This window comes from Mesoplodon densirostris, chromosome 19, assembly GCF_025265405.1.
Source record: "Mesoplodon densirostris isolate mMesDen1 chromosome 19, mMesDen1 primary haplotype, whole genome shotgun sequence".
In the NCBI taxonomy this organism is placed as follows: domain Eukaryota; kingdom Metazoa; phylum Chordata; class Mammalia; order Artiodactyla; family Ziphiidae; genus Mesoplodon; species Mesoplodon densirostris.
Window position 1 is genome coordinate 16,341,574 of NC_082679.1, and position 23,128 is coordinate 16,364,701.

Consider the following 23,128-nt stretch of genomic DNA (forward strand, 5'->3'; position numbering starts at 1 on the left):
CTGCTTGGGGGAATGAATTCCCATCTCTTTGCCTAGGTTACAGCATTTCTAGGCGAGCTGGACGTGGCCACGGGCCCTCTCCAGAGCGGCGCCTTTAACTGCTCCGCTAGCTGAACACCACCTCTGGGCTCTCCTTTCTCAGCACCCACTCTCCCTCTCGTCAGAATCCTTTCCACCTCAAGCATCCCCTCCCCACTTCACAAGTTTCCTCTCTGATTCCACTTATGCCTTTGCAGCTGCAATGGGCGCCCTATCGCTGGTTAGTCCCAACCAACTCCTGGAGGCCACGTCACAGGTCCCCTCCTCACACCCCTCACCTGAAGTTAGCCCTCCAACTCCCCTGTTGGAGACTCCCCTGTCCACAGCACCCCCACCCACCTTTGCCACTGCTTTCCCCAGTCCCCTTGCCTCTCTTCTCCTTTCTTTGACGAGTCTCTCTGGCTGGACCCCAGGCTTCTCCTTCCTCATAGGCACAGTACCCCCTCCCCCACTGGCCTCAGTTCTGTCTGCAGTGGTGCCCACGTCTGTCTCTAGCCTGCCCCCAGCATGTTCAAGGGGACCCACACTGGCCTCTGCATCATCCTCCAGACCTGATCCCACCCACGGTCCCATCATTGCAGCTCCTTCTCCCTGGGAAATGTAATGAGCCCTCAGGGAGCTTACAAACCCCAAACTTGTGTTACCCTGGACCCCTTCACTCTTTCCTTTCTCACTGGTCATCTCCCTACTCCCCCCCCGCCCCCCGCCCCACCTGGCCAAATAAGCTGGTCACCACCTGTCTACTCTGCTTCTAGCCACTCTCCTCCTACCCCTGCCGGCCCTGCCCTGGTCCAGGCCGGCCTTCTGGCTTGAGTCTCCCCATCCACCCAGCAGCCATGAGCTCTTCCTAAAGCCAAAACTGACTGTCTTTCCCCTGCCTAGAACTCTCCGTGGCTCCCCACTGCCCAGGCTCAGAGCCTTCTGTGATCTGGCCCCTGCTGACTTCTGCAGTCTCACAAGCCCCCGCCCCCCGAACTCATTCCAACCAGCTCTTGTTTCACTGGAAAGGCCAGGCCCTCTCTCCGACTTCAAGGCCTTTACACGGGCCTTGATACCTGCTTTCTTCTCTTTGCTCCACTAACATCCTCTTGGTCTCAGCTCACACATCCTCTCCTCCAGGACAGACATAGCCCTCTTTTCCCATCACAGCCCTGATCACTGTAGTCTAGCTAATCAGGCCCACCACTCCCACCATGCTTCACCCATCACAGCCCTGATCTCTCTGGCCTGTGCTCCCTGATTGTCCCTGAGCCCCATGAAAGCTGGGGCTATTTCACAGATAGGTGGCCACCAGTAAGGGGCCTGGATCAGAGTCCCTGCTCAGCAAATAGTTGTTTAACAGTCATTTCTGCAACCTTCACTGTCCCAATATGTGCAAAAGGCTAGGTGGGGCATAGGGTGGCGGTATGGGAGAAAGCAGTGTCACTACGTATCCACCCACGTGGGCTGGGGGAGTGCCCCATCTACTCCCTTTTCATATCAAACTCAGGGTGACCTATCACTCACCTCCCCACCCAAGACCCCTGTGGACCCTGTCTTGACTAGGAGCGATGAGGAGGAGGTGGGGCTAGATGGTGGTTGCCCCACCTTAGGGTAAATGCTCCCTCTGAAAACACCAAGACTCACAGCAGAGCTGAACAGAGCCGTGCTTGGTGCTCTCCTAGGCCCAGGGTCAAATAACATTATTGCAGGACCTGGACAGCCTCGTGGAGGGAGGGAGGGGGCACTTGCCCTATCCCATGCCCTGGGGGATCCCACTGGGAACACCAGGACTGGAGAGCACCTTCCCAGGTGGGCAGGACTTGCATCCAGGTGGAGCTTAAGCATGACATTCAAAGCCCTGCTTCTAATCCATCCCCCTCAGGGATGGGGAGAGAAAGGGGCGGGAAGCTGGCCCTACTAGACCAGGGAAGGGGTGGGATGAGAAGGGTGGCATTCAGGACAACATCCAAATTGGTGGGCTCGACAGCTCTACTACTGGGCTGCAGCTGTCTCTGTACTCCGCCCTAAGAAGACTCAGGCCAGGATTTAATCTGAGGACCTCAGAATCACAAAATAGGCCCTCAAGGGCAAAACCAAGAGTCAAGTCACTGGACTGTTCCTGTGCAAGGAGGAGCCCCAGATGGTTGTAAGCGGGGAAGGGTGAGCTAGTAAGACTGAGGTTTCAGAGAGATCCCCTTGGCTGCCACATAAAAGGTGGATGGGGGGAATTTCCTGGCAGCGGTCCAGTGGTTAGGACTCCACACTCCCATTGCCGAGGGCCCGGGTTCGATCCCTGGTCAGGGAACTAAAATCCCACAAGCTGCGTGGTGTGGCAAAAAAAAAAAAAAAAAAAAAAGGATGGGGTTTGGTTTGGGGGCTGGGAACCTAGGAGGTGACCAGCCAGGGAAGGGCCATGTGGGAGAGCGCCAGGTTAAGGCTGTGAGGAGAAGCCCCCAAGAACCATCTCTTGGATTCTAGCTCCCCTCTATCACCTGTTCCCTGAGGGCCCTGGTCTCTGCCACTGCTTAAAGACTGTCTGCTTCAAGCCCTCAGTCAACTTGCGGAAAACAGGAAGCAAAGGAACTGGTCCAGGAACACAGGACAGATGAGTGCTGGCTAGTCTCCCAGCTTGTCTACCTGGCTCCAAAACAAGGGCCTCTGGGACCCAGGAGAGCACACTGTTGGTAGATAGTTCCAGACAGAGAGATAGAGGCAGAAACAACTTTCCAAATACGGTTTACTTCACGGAAACCTGGAGACAGGGAAAAGGTACGTGAAAGTCTGGGCCACCAAGCCTAGGAGTGCACGTTGACAACAGCAACATACAGGGCCAGGGTGCTGAGGGCCAGCAGCCCCGTCACCACCGCTCGGGCCAGAAGTGCTGTCCAGCTGCCCAGGGAACATAGGTGGACGAAGGTCCTGTGGGGAAACATGGCAATGAAGAAGGGAGAAGAGATAATCCAACCCATTTGGGCCCATCCTCGAGCCCCACCCAGCTCACTCCATGACGAAGGCCTTGTAGACGCTAAGGAACATCAGTAGGAGGACTGCTGGCCGGAAAGTGTGGTACAGGTCGTAGCGTGTTATCATCCACACCTGGGCAGATGCGACGATGTAATGGACCTGGAGGCAAGCGGGAAGTCAGGGCCAGGCCTCAGGAGGAATAGAGTCACCGGCAAAAAGGCGCGTGTGTGGGAAAGCAGGACTGCGTACCAGACTGATGTTGGAGTCAATGCTCATCTGGATGTATTTCCAGTCAAACTCAATGCCCCGAGCTCCAACCCAGAGAGGGATGCAGCTGAAGAAGGCAAAGGGAGGGATTCTCCAGTACCCAGACACCCTCAGCACCCAGAATCTGAGCCCCCACCCTCCGGCACCCCCCTGGAACCCAGGTGTCCTTTCTCAGGAATCTGGGCTCCAGGCTGCTGCACACACCGGGACATAATGAGCTCGGCGGTGGCCCAGCCCAGGGCAGCAACCATGATCTTGTACTCCCCCTTGCCGGCATTCCGGGACATGACAAGGTTTAGGCCTATCAGGTCTGCCACATCCACGCTGGCCTTCATGAACTCCTGTGGGTCAGGTTGAGGCTTGAGTAAGCAGAGGTGCCAGGGGGCCCCACTCCTGCACTCCCTCCCCCTCCCTTGCCCCACTCACCCCAATGAAGTCATAGATGCCGCCTTCCCAGGTGGGAAAGAAAGTGGCCAGGAACAGCATCTGAGACCAGAAAACAGAGAGGTCACCTCAAGGTGAGGGAGACCAACCACGTGGGTTTGGTGGGAAGTTAGTGTGGTATGTGGAGGGCAGTACACTGGGGTTCTGGGGGCCCATGAGGAGAGGGACCACCAGATGGGGGCAAGAAGGCAGGAGCAGGGGAGATTGAGGGCAGGGGCTTGGAAGTCTGGGTTCTGTGGTGATCACAAGGAATCGGGGTCAGGCCTGAAGGTGCCGGGGCTGGTTACCCACCAGGGCAGTTAGTAGCAGTGCCGGTGGGACCTTGGGGGTTAGTTAGAGGCTCTTAGCAGTATCCAAACCCCTCTTAGTCATACAATTGAATGTTCTCGATGATACTAAAAGTGCTATACAAAAGTTGCTTGCGGACCTCTCCTCGGGTTCCAGCCCATCCAAGCCCGGCTCCTCCCGGGGGGTCTGGGCGGGGCGGGGTGGGGTGGGGCGAAGCTCCCGCGTGGCACAGCTGGCTTCCTCACCTTGCACAGCTGCACGAAGAGGTAGGTGACCCCGGCCTGGACGCACTTCCAGAAGGCGTTGTACTCAGACCTGCGGGAGCGGGCGGTGAGGGGTCGGCCCGGCCCGCGCCCCCCTGCCCCGCGGCCACCCCGCAGCCGCCCCGCACTCACAGGCCGCTGCACTTGTAGGTGATAAAGTAGGGGAAGTAGGCCAGGGCGAAGCAGTTCCCGAAGTGGAACAGCGTCATGGCACCGGCCGCCCGGCTCGCCGGAGCACGCCTCTCTGCCTCGGCAGCCTGGCGCCCGAGCCTGGGCCTGGCGCCCACCGGCCTCTGCCGCGGCGCGCGCGGCCTTCTGGGAGCCGGAGTCCGCGGCGCGATGCGCTAACGTCACCAGGCTCCGCCGCGGTGCCCGGGCGACACGCGGGAGGCCGAGCCGGGGCTAGCGCGATCCCGGCCCCGCGGGAGCCGCTGTCGGAGTCAGGGCGCGAGCCTAGCGAGCGCGTGCGGGGTGGGCCTGGATCCCGGACCCGACCCCGCTGTGACCGGCGCAGAGACACGGGGCGCAGCTGTGAGCACTCTGGGTTTTTATTTCACCGTTGGCCCAGCGGCGCAGGCCCCTCTCGCGGGACGTCCTCTTTCCCCCGGGGGGCCGAGGGCGGGGACGGGAGAGACGGGTACGGGCCGGGAGCACTGGGAAACTGAGGCGGGCCAGCCTGCTTCACTTGTCTCGGCTGAACATGTAACGGAGGAGGTCCACCACTCGGTGACTGTAGCCATATTCGTTGTCGTACCTGGGGAGGGAGGGATGGAGGGGATTCAGGGGATCCCTCCCGACCACCCCCAGCCTCCCCTCACGTTCTCTGACCCCTTTCTTCCCCCTTACCATGAGCGCGATGCCAGCCTTAGCATCAAAGGTAGACGAATGGGTATCGCCAACAAAGTCCGTGGACCCGACCTGGCCATCAGAATTTCAAAGATAAGCGTGGGTCGCAGAGCAGGGACCTCCAGGAGCTCAGGCTCGTGGGCACACTGTCCATCCATTCATCTACAGTATTTGATGGAGCGCCCCTCTGTCCAGCTTCTGGGGACAGGGTATGAGGAAGACAAATGGGGGCTTTTCAGGTAGGCGACTGGCCAAAGGATACAGACTGCAAAGAGTCTCTGATGCTGCACCAACAGACATCTCTTCCTGGGGAAAATGCACGTGGAGTGTGTCAGCGAGAGGCCCTCCCTGAGGGGAGGCAGTGAGTCTGGCTCTGGATGATTAGGAGGATCTGGTCAACTCCAGCCCTCAGCAGGGTCTCAGGTGGAAGGAACTGCAGCACAAAGGCCCTGGGGATTTGGCCCTAGCATGGTGGAAGGCCACAGGAAGGTTTTCAGCTCTGGGGGTGATGTGATCTGATTTCTTTAAGAGATCCTGGCAGCTGTGTGAGGGTGGACCTTCAGGAGCTCAAGCAGGGAGACAGGACCAAGGTGGACGGACAGAGCTAGCAGTACTGGGAGCAAAGAGACGTGATACCCATTCCTCACAGGGAAGGCATCTGGCTGTGGCCGGCCCCGAGCAAGTGCTGAGAAATGGGAGCCCTTGTCTTGTTCACTGAGCATATATCGAGCACCTGCTGTGTGCCAGGCCCTGGGAAGATGGCTGGAGCTATGGAAGTGAAAAACGAGGCCCAAAGTCTCTGCTGTCTTGGAGTGTACATGCTAGCAGGGCCAACAGTGACTATGAAATGACATTTCAGGTAAGGAAAAGGGCCACAAAAAGAACATCTCTCTGAGATGAGAGGTTGAAGTAGCGACTTGGAGAAGGTGAGGACAGACTATGTGGCTACCTGAGGGAAAAGCTTTCCAGACCAAAGGGGCAGCAAGTGCAAAGACTCTGAGGTAGGGGAGAGCTGACCTTCCCAGCCCTGCAGTTCCTATCTTGATACGCTGCAAAAAGCTCCTTGGCAAATGGAAAATCATGCTTCCTTCCCAGAGGGCTCTTCCCAGGGTCCCTTCTGCTCAGTCCCTACCTCATCCTCAGTGTAGGCAAGGATGCCAGCCATGGGTCCCTTAGCTGCTGCTTTTATGGCCTCCTTGATGTCTGAGTACGGGGTAGGCTGGGCCAGGCGGCAGGTCAGGTCCACAAAAGACACGACTGGGGTTGGCACTCGGAACGCCATTCCAGTCAGCTTCCTGGAGAATCCCACATCAGGGGCAGGAGTCAGAACCCAGGGACTTCTCCATCATTTCCCCCTTGTCTCTGCTTTCCGCTCAGTAGACACCTCAAGGATTGGGGGCTAGTCCCGTCCTCCTGGGTTGCACCCCCCACCCTTGTTGCAGGTTCATGCCCTCATACCCTTGGAGGTCTTGGATGACTTTGCCCACGGCCTTGGCAGCCCCTGTGGAGGCCGGGATGATGTTCTGGTGGGCACCCCGTCCGTCTTTGCCAGGCCTTTGATGGCCCATCCACTGTCTTTTGGGTGGCAGTGTAGGAGTGGACTGTGGTCTTGGGGAAGAAGAGGGCCGAGGTGAGGCCTTCTTGCTCCCAAGCTCCCAAGCCTCTTTTTCCCAGGCTCAGGGTGGTGACCCAGGTGTGGAGGCTGGCAGGGCCTCCACCACCGCCACAGGAGGGGCACATGCAGGCAGGGTCCAGAGTTTAAAAGACTTCACCACTGGTGGGCTTCTCCTCCCCAAACCAGTCTCTCCCTGTTAACTCCAAACACTAAGTATGGGAGGAGTATGGGAGGAAGAGGTACAGTTTCCCAGCCGTGCCTCCTGCCCCAGCCCCTCTCCCCAACTCACCATCAGCCCTTCCACAATCCCAAATCGCTCATGGATGACCTTGGCGAGGGGGGCCAGGCAGTTGGTGGTGCAGGATGCGTTGCTGAAACGGCCCGCGTGTGCAAGGCGCTGTGAGGTGAGTCGCAGAGCCACCCCTCCACCCTTACCTCCTTTCAGGGTTTGCACCCAGGCTTGGTTTTGTGAAAAGTCAGGCTGGGGATGAGGGAGCATCGGGGATGCTGTCAGACCGAAGGAGGCACCAGAGGTGCAGCTGGGGGAAGCTCCCCAAGCATGTTCTCCAAAGTTGTGCAGTTCTAACAGATGGTTTTAGGGTAACATTAACAAGATGGCTGTTAAGACTTTGGGGAGGAGAAGTGGATTGGTGTGCAAAGAACACCAGGGGCCGAGTGGGAGTGGGAGTGGGGAGGGTGAGTCGGATTCCTCCCCACCGCAGGCTGGCTTGTCCTCCAGGCACACACTTCAGAATGTTGCTGCCCATTACCTGACAGTTTTCATGGAGCTGGGGTTATAGTCCTTTTCGTTCACCCCCATGACCAACATGGGTGCATCTGGAGAGGGCGCACAGATGACCACACGCAGGGCACCTGCCTCAATGTGGGCCTAGGGAAGGCACACAGGTGTCATGAGGTGCTTCAAGTGCGACACCCCTGGGCAGCCCCGGGCACCTGTCCCTGACTTACTGTAGTTTCCTCTAAGGACAGGTACACGCCTGTGGCCTCCACCACAAAGGGGCTCCCGACAGACTTCCAGGGGATTTCTTTGGGCTGCTTGCTGTGGAAGGGCAGTAGCACCGTGAGTCAGTCTCTCGCCTTCATAGTCCATGGCCTTCACCATTTGAAAGGCTGACCAGACACCTTCCTGCCTGGCCGTCTGTTCCCCTCACCCCACACATCCCTGGCTGCCCCAGATGGGTCCGACCCTGCTGGTCTTGCCTCTCATCGCTAACCCCACTAGTGGGCCACTTTTCTTGACTGTACCTGCTATGCCTGGGTACAAGCCGCCACCTCCCCAACTCAGGCCTCAAGCCCCGCCTGGGGGACCATCTAGACTACTCCCAGCCAGGTCAGGCCCTTACTACCAGGATGTAGACCCCAGGAGGGTGAGGCCTGCCCTACTGCTTCTGGCTTCAGCCCTGGCAACTTCATCACAGCCCTCCTAGCCTTCTTCTCTTGACTACTCAGCTCCTGCAACAGGGATCCTGCTCCCAGAGGCCAGGCAAGTCCCTGAAAACACACGGCACATCCAGAGAGCAGCTCCCAGGGATCTGAAACCTCGAGGCGGCCCTGGGGCTAGCAGTGGCTAGTGGTTTATATTGGAAAGGTAAAGGAGATTTTCTGCTTCTTGTTTTATCAGTATACATTTTCCACTCGATATCAAACACTTGTGTCTGAAATATATTAAACATCTACTATTGCTGTTTTCTACTTGGCTTTAGCAAACAAACAATACGTGGGTAAACTCTATACTAATCTTTTCCCTCAGCTTTTATCACAACTGCAGTATTTGCTTTTGTGATTGTTAGTGTCTGTCTCATCTTCTAGAGCACCCCATGGCAGCAAGGCTGGGTCTGCTCCCTCCAGAGGGGTGCAGTCAATGTTTGTGTGTGGGGTTTTTAAATTAGCCATTCTACACCTGTTTACTGAACACCTGCCATGTGCCTGTGTGCTGAGTGCTTTACCTGTATTGGACTCCTTTAACCCTGATGACCTGAGGTAAGTACTGTTATTACGGGCATTTTTCAGAAGAGCCAGGACCGAGGTGAAAAGAGTAGCGGCAGAGCTGCCTGGGAGCACAGGCAGGCTGGCCCTAGGGATGAATGAATGAGCAGCTTCCTCTCTTCTCCCTGGGAGCACAGGCAGGCTGGCCCTAGAGATGAATGAATGAGCAGCTTCCTCTCTTCTCCCTGGGAGCACAGGCAGGCTGGCCCTAGGGATGAATGAATGAGCAGCTTCCTCTCTTCTCCCTGGGAGCACAGGCAGGCTGGCCCTAGGGATGAATGAATGAGCAGCTTCCTCTCTTCTCCCTGGGAGCACAGGCAGGCTGGCCCTAGGGATGAATGAATGAGCAGCTTCCTCTCTTCTCCCTGGGCCACCACACATGGTTCTTCATGCTCCCTGGTCAAATGTCAGGTCACACTTCATCATCGGACCCAAGTAGCTCTTCTCTGATGCCCCCCTCATTTCCTGCCTTCCAAGTTGGGGGAAGGGCACTTCAACAGATTCCTTTGTAGCAGTTGTTGAGCTGGCATGAGGCAGAGACTCGGTGCCCCTGGAGACCCCAGCCCCTTCCCCTAGGTTGTCATGGGCCCTGCCCTCCTGCCCAGGGGCCTGTTTTGTTTTTTGTTTTTTTTTTTTTTTTGCGGTATGCGGGCCTCTCACCGTTGTGGCCTCCCCTGCCGCGGAGCACAGGCTCCGGACGCGCAGGCTCCGGACGCGCAGGCCCAGCAGCCATGGCTCACGGGCCCAGCCGCTCCGCGGCATATGGGATCCTCCCAGACCGGGGCACGAACCCGTATCCCCTGCATCGGCAGGCGGACTCTCAACCACTTGCGCCACCAGGGAGGCCCCAGGGACCTGTTTTGAGGATTCTGTTCATTCTTCAAGGAAGTACTGAGTCTACCCTGGGCCAGGGCCTGTGCCTGCAGGTGCCAGAGCAGCAGGGGTGCCACAGGCTGACAGGGCCCTCCTTGCAAGGAGGCTGCGTGAGCCCTTCCCGGTGCTCCCCCCACGCCTCTGGCTGTGCTCCCTGCTATGGCTGTGGTGGGTATGCTCAGCATCCCTATCCGATACATGAGGAAACCGAGGCTTGGGGAAGTTCATTGCCTTGCCCAGGGTCACCCAACTGGAAAGGGTGGAGCGGGGCAAAGTACACACACAAGCGACGCAGCTCGTGCTGAGGCCTGGAGGATATCCGCAGTGGTGCGATGGAGAGCAGTGGGGAAGGGGGAAGAGGCGCTGCAGTCACCAGGGAAGGTGGCACCTGAGCGGGGCACACACTGAGGGGCCGGCTGTGTGGGGATGGGGCAGCGCTGGGAAAATACCCCAGGTGGTGGCAACGATGGTGGCCAGGCTGAGGAAGGGAAGGACACAGTGTGTCTGAGTAACGACTGCTCTGCTGGAATTCGGAATTGTTTTTGCTGTCATGATTTCAAATTTGGGTCAAGCAGCTTCTCCCATTCTCACTGACTCTCCAGTCCCCGCCTCCACCCACCGCTGACCACCTGACCACAAATAAACATCAGGGCTGAGAGTGGACCTGCTGGGAGGAGTGCTGGGAAGGCTGCAGATCTTGCCTGGGGCTGGAGAGAGCTCACGAGTGTGTGTGTGCAAGTGTGTGTAAAATTGGAAATTGGAGGCAGCCACAGGGCCGGCAGTGGCTGATAATTTACATTAGAAAGATAAAGTGGGTTTACTGTTTCCCATTTTATAAATTTTTAATTTTTTTGGTATTTTGAAAATGTATGTGAAGCTTATTAAACATCCAGTGTTATTGCATTTGACTTACAGATTCTAAACGTATCTTTCAGTGAAGGAGGAGTATTTGTATCAGTGAGAGCTAGGTGAAGTGGGTTTTAAGAAGAGGTGCTGGCGCAGGGTCCCAGGAGGTTGGTGGCCAGTGTCGCTGAGGTGACAAGGGAAGGCTGGGGAGCAGGGCATATAGTTGGTGGGAGGCCCTGTCAGCAGCTGGGATTTTATTTGTGGGGTGATGGGAAGCCACTGGAGGGTTTAAGTGGGGGAGCATCGAGGTCCAGTTGATGTTTTGAAAAGCTCTCTGTGGCTCCTATGTAGGAACTGAGTGGAAGCAGTTGGCTCGATGGTGATGCCATTTCCTGGGCAGGGAGATGAATAGATCTGAGGGTTGAAGGATAATCAAGAGTTGAGTTTTAGACAGGTTGAGCTGATATGCCTGAGAGAAAACACGCGCATGTGCGTTAAATAAAAAAGTATTTTGAGTACAGTGGGCCCCCTCTCCAAACCAGTACCCAGAGGCATGTGCACACACAATTTGGGGGGGTTATGAACCCCATGTGAGAGGCTGGAATCCCCTTCTAGTCACCTCTACATCCCCTGCATTAGTATGTTGCAGGCTTGCATAAGACAGCCGCCCTTATCACTGGAAGACGCTGATCTCATTGTTACCGATGACCAGCCGTCCATTCCTGTATTCCACGCTCCCCTTGTATCGGCCTTGGGTGGAGTCATACTTAAACATGTACGCCTGCAGGAGACAGAATGGCTCCTAGTCTTGGGCTGGACGGGGAGCCAGCATTGCCAGGGAGTCCCCACTTCAGTGATGGTTCCACATGGCAGCTGAGCGCCTTCCACAGAGCTCCCCGGCACCCCTTCCCCACCCTGGTCCCGCTCTCCCCGATCCTGCCCTTTGTCTGCTGCTCACCATGTATTCTGGGTCGATGAACGGATCGTTCACTGCTACCACCTTAACACCCTTCTCCATGCAGGCACGCAGCACCAGGCGACCAACGCGTCCAAATCTGTCCAGGAACGAAAGCTGAGGGGTTTGTCCTCAGAATCCTCAGCCAGCACGCAGGGGAGGGGCTGAGGGGGGAGGGGGTGACAGAAGAGAGTCCCACCCAAGGGGACTGGCTGGGGAAGAAAGCAGCCGTCCCTGTGCGGGCCAGTGTTGTCTTGCCCAGATGACCTCACCAGCCTGTTCGCTACTTTCTGCGCTTCCTCTGGCCGTCTGTCCTATACCCCTATTCCCAACCTTGTAGCTGGGTGGATCTTGTAGAACTTCAGGTCAGATTCTATCTCTTGACCTGAAAACCTCCACCTCTCTCTAACAGTAAAGCCAGGTCCAGACTCCTTACCACGGTCCGCCAGGCCCCTGCCAGCTTTCCGCTGCCCTCCCTCTTCTCCCTTGCGTGTGCCACACCAGCCATGCTGAGCTCCTGCCCGTCCTTACTACACTGAGCTGCCACCTGCGCCCCACAGCCAGTGCTTGCTGCACAGTTGTCACTCAGGCCTCACTCCAGTGTCACCTCCCAGAGGCCTTCCCTGAGTTCCCCGTCTTTACGCTGCCCTCTTCAGTCTTACTGTACTTCCCGCGGGAACGCGAGCTCTCTGAAGGTGGAGCCCTGTTTACCTTCTCCCTGTGTTTTCCCAGGATGGGCAGAATGAAAGCGTTGCTGAGACCTGAAGCAAAGCTCCAGTTAGTAACTGAGGAGAGGCCGGGCCCTAAAGCTTCAGGAATGGCTCAGGGGCCGGGGCGACTCACCCATTGATGCCAACAGTCGGCTCCCGAAGCACAGAAACCCTCTCAGGTGCAGGAGGCGGAGGTGGTGGGACTTGCTCTTTGATTGGCTGGGGCTCCAGAGGGGGTGGTGCTCCTGGTCACTGTTGGGAGTGGCGGAGGGGCAGTGAGGCGCACCATCACTGCGACAGAATGAGCCGTCTTTGCCACCCAGAACCTGCTGCTGGCTCCTGGCCCTGAGTGGCCAACCACATAGCCCAGTGTTTCCTAAACCGACCTGATCAACAGAATGAGCAGGGGGTGGGCTTGCTTTAAAATATCCATGCCAGGGCCTCTTCCCTGGACATTCTAACTCAGTGGGTATATATTTTTAACAATTGCTTGGGGGTGATAGTCTCTGTGCCTCAGTTTCCTCCTCTGTAAAATGGAGATGATAATATTACTTCTCTCAGAGGGTCACTGTGAGGATTAAATGAGTGATACATGTAGTGCTTATGATAGAGTCTAGGAAACATTCCACATACGTTAATATTTCAAAGATCATTTCCCAAACTTGCCTGATAATTGATCTAGTCCAGTGGTCCCCAAACTGTTCTGGTAAGAATCACCGGGAGGCTGATTCCTAGGGAAATCTGACTCTGGGTTTGCACTGAGGCCCAGGAATCCTGTTTCCAACAAGGTGATTCTTGCCCTCAGAGAAGTTTAGGAAACACAGGTCTATTGTAATATATGAAACAAATGGGAACCCATATCAGCTTCTGCCTCTCCAGACACAGAGATCTACACCCATGCTGCTCTGAGAACACCTGTGCTTGAAGCTGTGCTGCCTGAGCTACAGATGAGGGCTTCAGGCAGGGAGGAGAAACGTGGTGGAGACAGCCGTCGGGGGCCTAGCTGGTAGAGGGTTTCCAGCTGGGGGTCAGGCCTAGATGTCAGCTCTGGCTCAGCCACCTGCCAGCTGAGTTGTCTCGAGCAAGTCAATGAAACTCTGGCCTGTTTCTTGATGTCACATCTGACCCTCCACCTGGGGGCTACTGTAAGGACTCAGTGAGATCTCAAGGCCCAGTAGGTGCTGATTTTAAGAGGGGAGAAAGTCTGACAGGAAGTGTATTCGTGAGGAAAAGGGAGAGGGAAGGGATTGGAGAGAGCCTGGAGGATGAAGGTAGGAGTTGCGCTTGGCACCAGAATCAAAGGCACCTTGGAGGGGGTGGGCTTAGGAGCTGGGGGTGAGCCGACCTGTCTCTCTCCCTGGTCTCTCCAGGCTGCCACAGACCTTGTGGCGTGAGGCTGGGCTGTGCGTGTTTCCAGTAGCACTACAAGTTCATAAAGGTATTAGCCAGTGTTTATTGGTGGTTATTGGTGACCTTAAGAATGTTTGTATTCCTGGGGGTTCTGTTTCTGCTCTCATGGAAAGGGGAGATTTGTCCATATGGGTGAAGAGTGGGGATCTGAGCCTACTCAGTGACCTTTCAAAAGAAAACCCAGGTGGTCCTTCTCTCACAACTTCCCCCAGCCTTCCCTTCTCCCTTTGCTCCAGGGTGGGGTACCTGGGCTGGAGGAGCGCTGCTGCGCTGGGAAGGAAGAGCTCAGAGGAGCTTCAGTGATGAAGCATCACCCGGTAGGTGAAACTGGATCGGGCACACTCTCTACCAATTACAACGTAATTACAATTACGATGTTACTGTGAGACAAGGGCTCGGGGGCTGGAGGAGCTGGAGCTTCTTGCCATGACGTCACAGTCCAGTGTGGGCACGAAGGCCCCCTCCCAGTCGTGTGTGGCCGTGTACCACCATTCCAAGCCCACCCCTGGCGTCTAGAATGGAACCCAACATTTTACACTGGACTTCAAAGCCCTTTCTCTGCTGTCTTCTTTCTTCTTTCTTCTCCTTGGGCACACTGGCTCCATGCCGTTCTGGACCCTCTTCTGGATAGTTACCCTAGCTATTTCTTTGTGCCTGGAAGTCCTACCCAGGTCTTACCCTGGCTGCCTCTTGGTTTCCCTCAGGTGCCGCCCTTTAAGAGAGGCCCTCCTAGCTCCCCATCTAAAGTTCTCTCCTTTCTCAGTCACTATCTGCCATCACCCCCACTCCCTCCGTCTGCCCATCGTCCGGGAAACCTTGTCTGACTTCCCATCCTGGGTTAAATATTCCAATGTGCAAAACTGCTCTAGGGTTACACTCTTTATTTTCCACGCAGCATATGTCTCTCTAAAAATGATCCTGTTTATTCATTTGTTAGCTTGCCAATTGTCTCTGCCCACTAGAGAGTGCTTGTCTGCCTTCCTCACTTTTTTTTTTTAGAAAATCAGTTTTTGTTTTTTAATTAATTAATTAAATTTATTTATTTTTGGCTGCATTGGGTCTTTGTCGCTGCGCATGGGCTTTCTCTAGTTGCATTGAGCGGGGGCTACTCATTCTGGTGGCTTCTCTTGTTGCAGAGCACAGGCTCTAAGCACACGGGCTTCAGTAGTTGTGGTGCACAGGGCTTAGTTGCTCCGCGGCACGTGGGATCTTCCTGGACCAGGGCTCGAACCTATGTACCCTGCATTGGCAGGCAGATTCTTAACCACTGCACCACCAGGGAAGCCCATGCCTTCCTCAGTTTTATACCTGTTGACTGGAGGAACGTTTGGCACTTGAAAGGTCCTCCCTCAGTAAATAGTACCAGAATGAATGAATAAACGTCATCTCCTGAGGCTTCTTCCGGTCTCCAATCTTAGAGCAGCCCCCGAGCCCTATCCTCTCCCAGCACTCTGTTCTTTTCCTTATGGTTTTTCATGTAGTTTTCCATGATCTAGTTACTGACTTACTTGTTCATTGTCTCCCTGTTGGGCCCACTCTTTTCTGTTTTGTTCACCACTGGTCCTCCAGTTCCTAGAACTGTGCCTGACACAAAGCAGGCTTTCAGTAAACATTAGCGGAAGAACAAATAGACAGATGGCTCCCGTCCTCCAAAGCATGGGAGGTGGGGGCTTGCTTGCCTATCTGTGACACACAGGCAGACACCTTCACCTGCAGGGCCAGTTGGCACACAGCTGTGACCAAGATTCAGGGGCTGTGGGGTTTAGGCGAGGAAGGAGTCGTCATCCCAGAGAGAGGTGTGGAAGCAAGAAGGGGCAGAATGGCATAACCTCTTCTTTCCCCAGACCTCCGTGGGAACTGAGTTTGCTAAGCACCTGCCATGGCACAGAGTAAGGGTGAAGCCCTCCTGCTTGGATGGCCCGGGAAAGGTGGAACTGAAAATGAACTGAGTGTACAGCTGGGGAGATTTCAATGAACCAAGACCAAAAAACAGAGCAAAGGGGGACAAATTTAACATGTATAATCAAGATGGGGGAAAAGCGTACACAAATAAAACCAGGACTGAAAAGGGACCAATTTGGTATGGCTTTACAAGAATAGATATGAAAAGCTAGATGCAATTAAAATTTTCTTAGAAAATATGAGGGATCAAAGCTGGTACAAAAAGAAATGGCACATCTGAGTAGGCCAATAACAAGAGAAGAGCCAAGGAGTTAAGATGTATCTTCCCAAAGGCTGATTCAGATCCTGATGATTTTATGGGCAAGATTTGCTGAAGCATGGGGAACAAATATTTGCCATTCTACAGGACCTGCTGCAGAGCCTAAGCAGAGCTGAGAAGCCAAGTAGCAGCTCCTGTGCTGAGAGGCTGTAGGTAGGGCACATGCTCTGAGGCCCTGTGGAGCGGCAAACACACTGTGTATGCACACATCACATATTGCATGCTTTGTGGGAGCGCTTTGTGGGCGCTGTGGTAGCTCAGCTACTGAAACCTCCTCTCTTCACTCTAGGAAACAGCACGGCCACCTTTCTAAAACCAGCAGAGAAAGGACAACTCCAGGCTAATCTCATGTACGGAGATAGATGCCAAAGTCCTGAATCAAATAGTGGCAAATGGGAATGAAGCACTGAGGAGAGGGACGGAGGCTGACAGAAGATGGTAGGGTGGGGCCGAGAGAGAGGTGGAAAAGAGAAATGGAGTACATTTCGAAGGAGAAATCCTACCTCTCAATCTCAGGGCGGATTAGAATTCTGAAGCTCACCCTTCCCTACCCAGCAATCTCCTGGCATGGGAAACTCCCTCATTCAGGTGCTGGACAAGGTCAGGAAAGTCACACCTAAGGTTGCCCAGAGATTTGACTTTGTCCCTGGACCACGAAACTGGGAAACAGATTTGGTGAGCTCAAGCTTGGAGAGGTGGCACAATTAGTCACCCTCTGTAGGCAGAACCTAGAGATGGCAGAAGCTTCTGGGTCTCTGGGTCTGGGAGGCCTGGTTCTGGGTGGAGCCAAGTGTCCAGGATCTGGGATGGAACCCTGGGTCCTCCAAGGGGAGTGGGCCTTGTCACCCTTGTTTGAGCAAAGCCTGAAAATATGTGCAGCTTCTCGTCACACCTGGGCACCCACACATAAAACTCCGCCATCCCCACTTGCTCACACCCTACACATTCCTTTGTGCCTGGGCTTCCCACCAGCAATCCCACCTCCACCCCCTCTCCCAGGCTCTCCTCTTGGCACCCAAACCCAAATATCTTTTACCCCTGCACCCAACTGTACCCACCCACTGGCCCCTATCCTTCTGGTCTCAGGCTCCCTCTGAACTAGCTCTACAGACCTACCAACGACAGACCTACCAACCACCCCCTGCCCTTCCCTCTGATGTCCCTCTCCACACCTAGGCCACACTCTCAGCTGTTTCCCTCTCCAACCCTTGCCAGTATGTCAACACTTGAGGCTTCAGGTTGGGACTTAGGAGGCCCCAGGGGGAGGAGGGCAGGAGGGGTGAGCTCCTGGCCCTCAGCCCAGGTTCTGGCTGACAGTCTTCTGCTGCCCTGGGTCTCCAGCCCCTCCCCATGACTGCCTCAACTGGCTTTTCAGGAGACGCTGCGTCCTGCCCCTGCTCATGGCAGTCAGCCCCCTGCCCTTGCCCAAGGGTTGGGAGGCAGGACACGAATGTGATCCTGGCTCCAAAATCTGCAACCCTCAACAAGTGACCTTATGCTGCTCTGACGATACAGGCAACCTTCCCTCCAGCACCCTCTGAGACTCAGGCTCAGGCCTGGACTCTCTTCCCCTGGCATCTTCTAATCCATCCATTTGTTCAAACATTTACTGAACCCCAGGCAATGTTCTTGAAGCTGGTGACGTGACAATGATCAATACAGACAAAGGCCCTCTGGAAGTTTACTATCTGATAGGTGAGACAGACAATAAAATAAGATAATTTCAGATTGTGGTAGGAGCTATAAAAACTAAAGGATGATATTACAGAGTATAGCTGTGGGATGGCCAGGGAAGGGTTTTTTTGGGAAGGTGACATTTGAGCCAAGAAGAGAGTGAGGAGGAAACCACCCTGTGGTGGTCTTCACCTTGTGAAGATCTGACTTCTGCATTCCAGGCAGAGAGAACAGCAAGTGCAAAGGCCATGAGACAGGAATGAGTTTGATGTGTTTGAGGACCAGGGAGAAGACCTGTGTGGCTGGAGCATAAAAAGTGTGGGCGTTGGGGGTCAAGAAGAACAACAACAATAAGAACAAGGTCTGATGATTCCCTCAACTCCCCGGGGTTGCTCCCCACCCCCTGACTGTGCCTCCCATCTTTCCAGAATCTTGCTGCTGGGGAAACTGGATCCTTAGGTCCCCCGAGAGGAGTGAAGATGCTGAAGAACCAGGCCTGGGTCCCAGGGATGGAGGGTGCCTGAAGGTGCGGTTGGGAGAAAGGAGGCCTGGATAGTGGGTGAGGAATAAAAAGGGGAAGTGATTGGAAGGGCAGACATCTGGGCTCTGGGGTGGAGGGCCTGAGCTGGGCAAGGAGCAGAGATGCCATGTGAGTCTTCCCCATTCATGACTCACCCACTCTTCCTCCTCCTCTTCATTGTTCAACCCCAAATCTCCCTGGGAATTACCTCGCTGACTGGGGATCAAGTCAGTGCCTCACAGGGTAATTGAGTCATGAGGGGTGGAGCAGAGGAAAGGAAGCGGAGGATAAATAGTAGCCTTGCCTCCCTGGCCCCTCTCTGCATCCTCCCCACTTCCCCAACAACATGAGTCCCGCCGGTTTGCTCAGCTCCTGCTTCCTCTTGCTGCTGTTGGGGCCCTTGCCTGGATGGGTGGCCAGTGCTGACCCCATTAAGAAGGTCACTGAAGGGATCAGCCAAGGGCTGGGCAATACAGAGAGAGAGGTGGGCAAGGCCCTGGATGGCATCAATAATGGAATCCCCCAAGCTGGAGGGGAGACAGATTTTAATGGACGCAACAGTGTGGGGAGCCAGGCCGGTAAGGAGCTGGACAAGGTCGTCCAGGGGCTCAACCACGGCTTGGACAAGGTAACCCGTGGAATTGATGTCGTCGGACAAGCAGGAAAGGGAGCAGAGAAGTTTGTCCATGGGGTCAGCAGTGCTACTGGACAGGTTGGGAAGGAGGCAAACAAAGTGATTGAGGGGGTCCACCATGGAGTTAATCAGGCTGGAAAGGAGGTAGAAAAGTTTGGTCAGGGGGTCCACCATGGAGTTAATCAGGCCGGAAAGGAGGTAGAAAAGTTTGGTCAGGGGGTCCACCATGCTGCAGGGCAGGCTGGGAAAGAGGGAGGAAAAATAGTCCAAGGGGCGACTCATGGAGTTAATCAGGCCGGAAAGGAGGTGGGAAGGTTTGGTCAGGGGGTCCACCACGCTGCAGGGCAGGCTGGGAAAGAGGGAGGAAAAATAGTCCAAGGGGTCCACGATGGGGTCAACCAGGCCGGAAAGGAGGCAGAGAAATTTGGCCACGGGGTCAGCCACGCTGCTGGTCAGGCTGGAAAGGAAGTGGAGAAACTTGACCAAGGTGTCCAGCACGCTGCTGTCCAGGCCGGGAAGGAGGAGGACAGGTTGCAGCAGGCTGCTCATGATGGGACCAACCAAGCCGGCAAGGAAGCCAACAAGCTGCTGAATGTAGGTGAACAGGGGTGGGGAAATGGGGAGAAGGGTGCTGGGGGAGGGAGAGGTTAAACCCTTGGGACATTTGGGGCGCCCAGGTCCCTATCATTTGGTGAAAGAAGCTTGGGCAGCTCTGTAACCGTGTCCTCCTTCTCCCTTACAAAGGAGCTGGTGGTCAGCTGGTCAGAAGGATTAAGCCGTCTTATCTGCAAAGCCCTGTATCAGAGAATGTGAATGGGACCCAGCCCCACCTTCAGGGAGCTGCCTCCTAGTTAAGGAGACCTAAAGGCAGGAACACGAAGCCTCTCCTGGGGAACAGGAAGCAGTTACTGAGGCCAAGGTCTATTACAGTGCGAAGAGAATGAGTGTTGAGAAAATCCAGAGCATCAGCTTGAGCTTGAGGAATAGTTTTGGGAGAAAAGCCCTATTCTGTTTAATTTTCATAACAAGCCTCTGAGGTAGTCAGGGTGAGGATGCTGACTCCCTGATTCTCAGGTAAGGAAACGGAAGCTCAGCGAGGTTTAAGGGATTTGCCAAGGTCATGTGGCTAGCACACAGCTCTGGCGAATCACAAGTCGGGGTTCCTTCTCTTCCTCCACACCGCCCCATCAGAGGAGGCCTTCTGGAGGATGTCTGATCCCCACTTACATAGGGGGAATAGATACCGGAGCCCAGGAGAGGCAAGCAGCAGCACGCCCAGCATAACAGGCTCCAAGGAGGAGCAGGAGAAGGCTGACTCCTGCCTGCCCCAGGTCCCCACTCCCCACTCTCCACAAGGACCCTTTGGGACACCATCTGGAGGACTGGCCCAGGCCTCAAAGCCCATAGCTACATGGGCTACCAGCCACGGAGCCAGAGATGCGTGGGGTGGGGAGGAAGAAGCTATGTAGCAAGTGTGCAGGGTGAAGGAGAGGGCTCTGAATCAGATGCCAGGATTCACCAAACAGAGACCAAGAGAGGGCTGTTTGTTTGGGGATTTGAGGCTGGCGGCAGCAGCAGTGTAGCAGGGGAGACACTGCTGAGTGGGGAGAGGATTAAGGACAGGGATCAACCCGAGTTAGGGATCAGGTCAGCGTGTGTGTAGAAGGGGTAGCTTTGAAGTCAGGGCTGAGGTTAAACTATGGTCCTGGTATTTGCGTGGCTTCTCTGGGTTCCCTTTCCAGTCGGGCCCCTTCTCAGTGACTGAGACCATCTCATTCACTGAAAGAAAAGGGAATTGAGGGAAGACTAACCAGTAGGGGCAGACATTCTTCCTGGATTCTCCCATCTCTCACAGAATTCCCACAGCAACGTGGGTTTCCTTTCTGGATAGTGAGGGGCAGGGGGTTAGCCTATGCCTTCTGCTTCAGCCCCGGTCACCCTAGGGGAAGCTGGCCACTGGGGAAAAGGAACTTGGGAGACCCTTAGGGTCTGGGGGGTTGTAACGACAGCCTGGGCTTCATCCACAGAGCAGTCCTCAAGGCAAAGTCACTGACCAGCAAGGAGGGGCTGCAGCCACAACCTTAAAGTCTGCAGTAAGTCTCGCGAGCACAGGGTGGGTGGGGGGCAGTGGCGTGGAGGCTCTCCTAGGAGGGTTGGTGGGACAGATGCTGGGGACTAACCCTCTTGTCCTTGAATTTCAGGCTTCAGTCACCAAGCCCTTCATTGACCTTTCAGTTCTGTGGAAGGTGAGTGCCCACGTGGTTTCTACTTCCTACTTGGGAGATGCTCTTACATCCTCTTCCCATTGCCTGTTCACTGACAACTGCACTGTGGACAGACACTCAGCCTCTGCAGACACCATCCAACCCATTTTCCAGCTCTGGTTTTCCTTTCCTCACTGCTCTTTGCCCTTCGCATCCTGCTTTCATCTTTTGGGCGCTTTCCGTTCCCACTGAGGCAGAAAAGTCCTCCAGGGGCCTGTGTACATCTGGGAGCCAGGAAGGGAGGGGCTGCTGAAACCCCCCCCCCCCACTCTGAGTGCCTGTCCCCTCTCCTCGGCATCTCCCGTCAGACTCCCTTCCTGTCCTGTGCATCCCTCCGCTGCCCTGTCCCTGCTGCCTTGTGGCAACATGCTGGGTGGTGGGAACCTGTACCTCTGTCCTCTCCCTGGTTGACAGCAACCTACCTGCCCAGCCAGCCCAGGAGAAAGTTTCTTGTGGGATGCGGGTCCTCCCTCTGGGCCCAAAGGAAAGTCCTAGCTCTTCTCTTTGCATTTAGTACATTCAGATGCCTGAGCCTGGGGCAAAAGGGTGAGGGTGTGTAACAGCCCTAAGACTGTGCCAGGAACCCAAAGGCACACCCTTGTTTATTCCCAGGCTGTGGAGGTGGCAGGGGATCCTCTCAGGCAAAACACACAAGGCTTTGCTGTCCCTACAGAGGCCCCTGGCACCTCTGCCTGGGAGGACCGTCTCCCTATTCTTCCTGAATCTAGGTGCCGCCTTCCTTATGTTATGCCCCAGAACGTAAGCAATTCCGGAGCTAGAGTAGTCAGTCTCCCTCCCATCTCTCTAGGGTGCATGAGGGTAGAGGTCTTGTGACTGTGTGCCCTGCATCCATCCCCTCTCTCCTTCTCTCTTCCAGAGCGTCACCAACATCATTCTCTAAACTGATGAACTGGCCTTGTTGAACAGACTGACATTCCTGTTATCATATCAGCTGAAATGACCTGAAGGAGCCAGGGGCAAGAAGGAGGATAGATTTCTGGAGTCCCTTAGGGGGCTGTACTGAGATTTGTGGATAAATACAACACACTGTACTCTCATCACGGTCCACTGTGCTCCCTCAGGAGGGATCCGTGGAGGGGAGGCTTGTCTTTTCTCCTCTTGCTTCTTCACCGGAGAAGCTGGGGGGTCCGATGCACAGGATGGGTCGAGCTGGACATTTCAGGCTGATCCGATGGAAGAGGGCCATTACAGGGACAAGCCATGCTTCACTAGTGCAAAATTCACGCTCAGCACTGGGAGGGAATTCGAGCAGGGAAAGCCCCTCCAGGCCAGTAGTGGGGGCAGAAGCACCAGGGAAAAAGTGGCAGGAACCTTGGTGAAGCCCAAGGGGGCAGCATCCTCATTCAGGAGTGTGGCACCAAAGGAATACCAATAGTAACTTGTGCGTATTGCGCAATCAAGGCATGCGCAGCTCCCTGCGCTTTACCTGCATGACCTCACTGAATCCTCCCAACCACCCAGTTAGGTAAGAGGCACTGCTATTGCCCATGTTATGGAAAATCACATGGAGGCTCACACAAGTTAAGAAACATGACTAAGAACACACAATAAGGAGAGGGAGAAACAGCCTAAGAGCTACCGAGGATATTCTGAAAACCAAGAGGTCTCCTGTTTAGCATCAGTAAGGAGGAGACTCAGTGAATAGGAGAGCGGAAGGACGTACATGTGGGAGATCCTCTCTCGGGGACAAGGGCCAAAGGCTCAGGGGGGAAGCCACTGATGACGGGAGGCCTCCTTACAAGGACAGGAATAGTGACACAAGAACGCCCCGCTCAAAGCCTGGACCAGTAATGATAGCAACTACTACATACTGAGCACTTCGTAGCTTCCAGGCACTGTGTGAAGGGCTGTTCACACTCTGTAACCATTTAAGCCTCCCACAACCCAAAGGCAGAAGTTCCCTTATGATCCCCATTGTATGGATGAGGAAACTAAGGCTCAGAGGGGCCAGGGCACTTGCCGGGGGCAACCCAGGAGAAAGCAGCAGGCCTGTCTATTGCCAGAACCTGACCTTGCACAGTCGCCTATAACGTCTCTAAAACACTTGCCAAGCACGGGCCTGAGCGCGGGGAGACCTACATTCCAGTCAGAACCGTGCGCCTGTAGGCCACATCCTTCCCCTCCAGGGGCCACCATTTCCTCCCATATAAAGGGGGGTGGGTGTCTGCAGGAGAGGACTGCAAACATGGCTTCCAGCTCCAAAATTCCATCAACCGTGGGACCAGAAATAAGAGACAGTGTTCTTGCCCTTTGGGGAATTTACAGGCTTCGTGGGGAGAAGAGGT

At 55.2% G+C, this 23,128-nt stretch overlaps 3 protein-coding genes across 23 annotated transcripts; 1 reads left to right on the forward strand and 2 right to left on the reverse strand.

The window, feature by feature from the left end:
• Positions 1-2,741: 2,741 nt before the first annotated feature.
• Positions 2,742-4,576, reverse strand: TMEM147 (transmembrane protein 147). The gene is made up of 7 exons (XM_060084987.1): positions 4,380-4,576; positions 4,230-4,299; positions 3,679-3,738; positions 3,457-3,593; positions 3,235-3,319; positions 3,023-3,144; positions 2,742-2,940 (listed from the first exon to the last, which is right to left on the reverse strand). The coding sequence occupies exons 1-7, from the start codon at positions 4,454-4,456 to the stop codon at positions 2,817-2,819; spliced, it is 675 nt and encodes a 224-aa protein (XP_059940970.1). The 5' UTR covers positions 4,457-4,576; the 3' UTR covers positions 2,742-2,816.
• Positions 4,577-4,615: 39 nt separating this feature from the next.
• SBSN (suprabasin) lies at positions 4,616-21,880 on the forward strand. Of its 21 annotated transcripts, none has more exons than XM_060084940.1 (8): positions 4,616-8,317; positions 11,457-11,513; positions 12,122-12,278; positions 16,020-16,168; positions 17,626-19,152; positions 20,586-20,651; positions 20,760-20,804; positions 21,700-21,880. In XM_060084940.1, the coding sequence occupies exons 5-8, from the start codon at positions 18,271-18,273 to the stop codon at positions 21,721-21,723; spliced, it is 1,017 nt and encodes a 338-aa protein (XP_059940923.1). In that variant the 5' UTR covers positions 4,616-8,317; positions 11,457-11,513; positions 12,122-12,278; positions 16,020-16,168; positions 17,626-18,270; the 3' UTR covers positions 21,724-21,880. The 21 variants fall into 21 exon arrangements, with proteins under 21 accessions (XP_059940923.1, XP_059940919.1, XP_059940915.1 ...); XM_060084936.1 differs by lacking the exons at positions 11,457-11,513; positions 12,122-12,278 and adding an exon at positions 13,746-13,826 and having other exon boundaries at positions 4,616-7,789; positions 8,179-8,317; XM_060084932.1 differs by lacking the exons at positions 11,457-11,513; positions 12,122-12,278 and adding an exon at positions 13,746-13,826 and having other exon boundaries at positions 4,616-7,112; positions 8,179-8,317.
• GAPDHS (glyceraldehyde-3-phosphate dehydrogenase, spermatogenic) lies at positions 4,891-16,651 on the reverse strand. The gene is given in 13 exon segments (XM_060083136.1): positions 4,891-5,004; positions 5,071-5,165; positions 6,226-6,388; positions 6,552-6,640; positions 6,642-6,701; positions 6,998-7,079; positions 7,479-7,597; positions 7,678-7,768; positions 10,215-10,217; positions 11,112-11,215; positions 11,393-11,489; positions 12,233-12,324; positions 16,577-16,651. Coding segments are annotated over 13 exon segments (1,146 nt in total). The 3' UTR covers positions 4,891-4,928.
• Positions 21,881-23,128: the final 1,248 nt, after the last annotated feature.

Coding starts and splice junctions, on each gene's coding strand:
- SBSN (XM_060084933.1), top strand. CDS start 18,271: ATGAGTCCCGCCGGTTTGCTCAGCTCCTGCTTCCTCTTGCTGCTGTTG. Junction 19,153..20,585: donor AAGCCAACAAGCTGCTGAAT/GTAGGTGAACAG, acceptor CTTCATCCACAG/AGCAGTCCTCAAGGCAAAGT. Junction 20,805..21,699: donor ACCTTTCAGTTCTGTGGAAG/GTGAGTGCCCAC, acceptor TCTCTCTTCCAG/AGCGTCACCAACATCATTCT.
- TMEM147 (XM_060084987.1), bottom strand. CDS start 4,456: ATGACGCTGTTCCACTTCGGGAACTGCTTCGCCCTGGCCTACTTCCCC. Junction 4,300..4,379: donor ACCTACAAGTGCAGCGGCCT/GTGAGTGCGGGG, acceptor CCGCTCCCGCAG/GTCTGAGTACAACGCCTTCT. Junction 3,739..4,229: donor TCTTCGTGCAGCTGTGCAAG/GTGAGGAAGCCA, acceptor TTCTGGTCTCAG/ATGCTGTTCCTGGCCACTTT.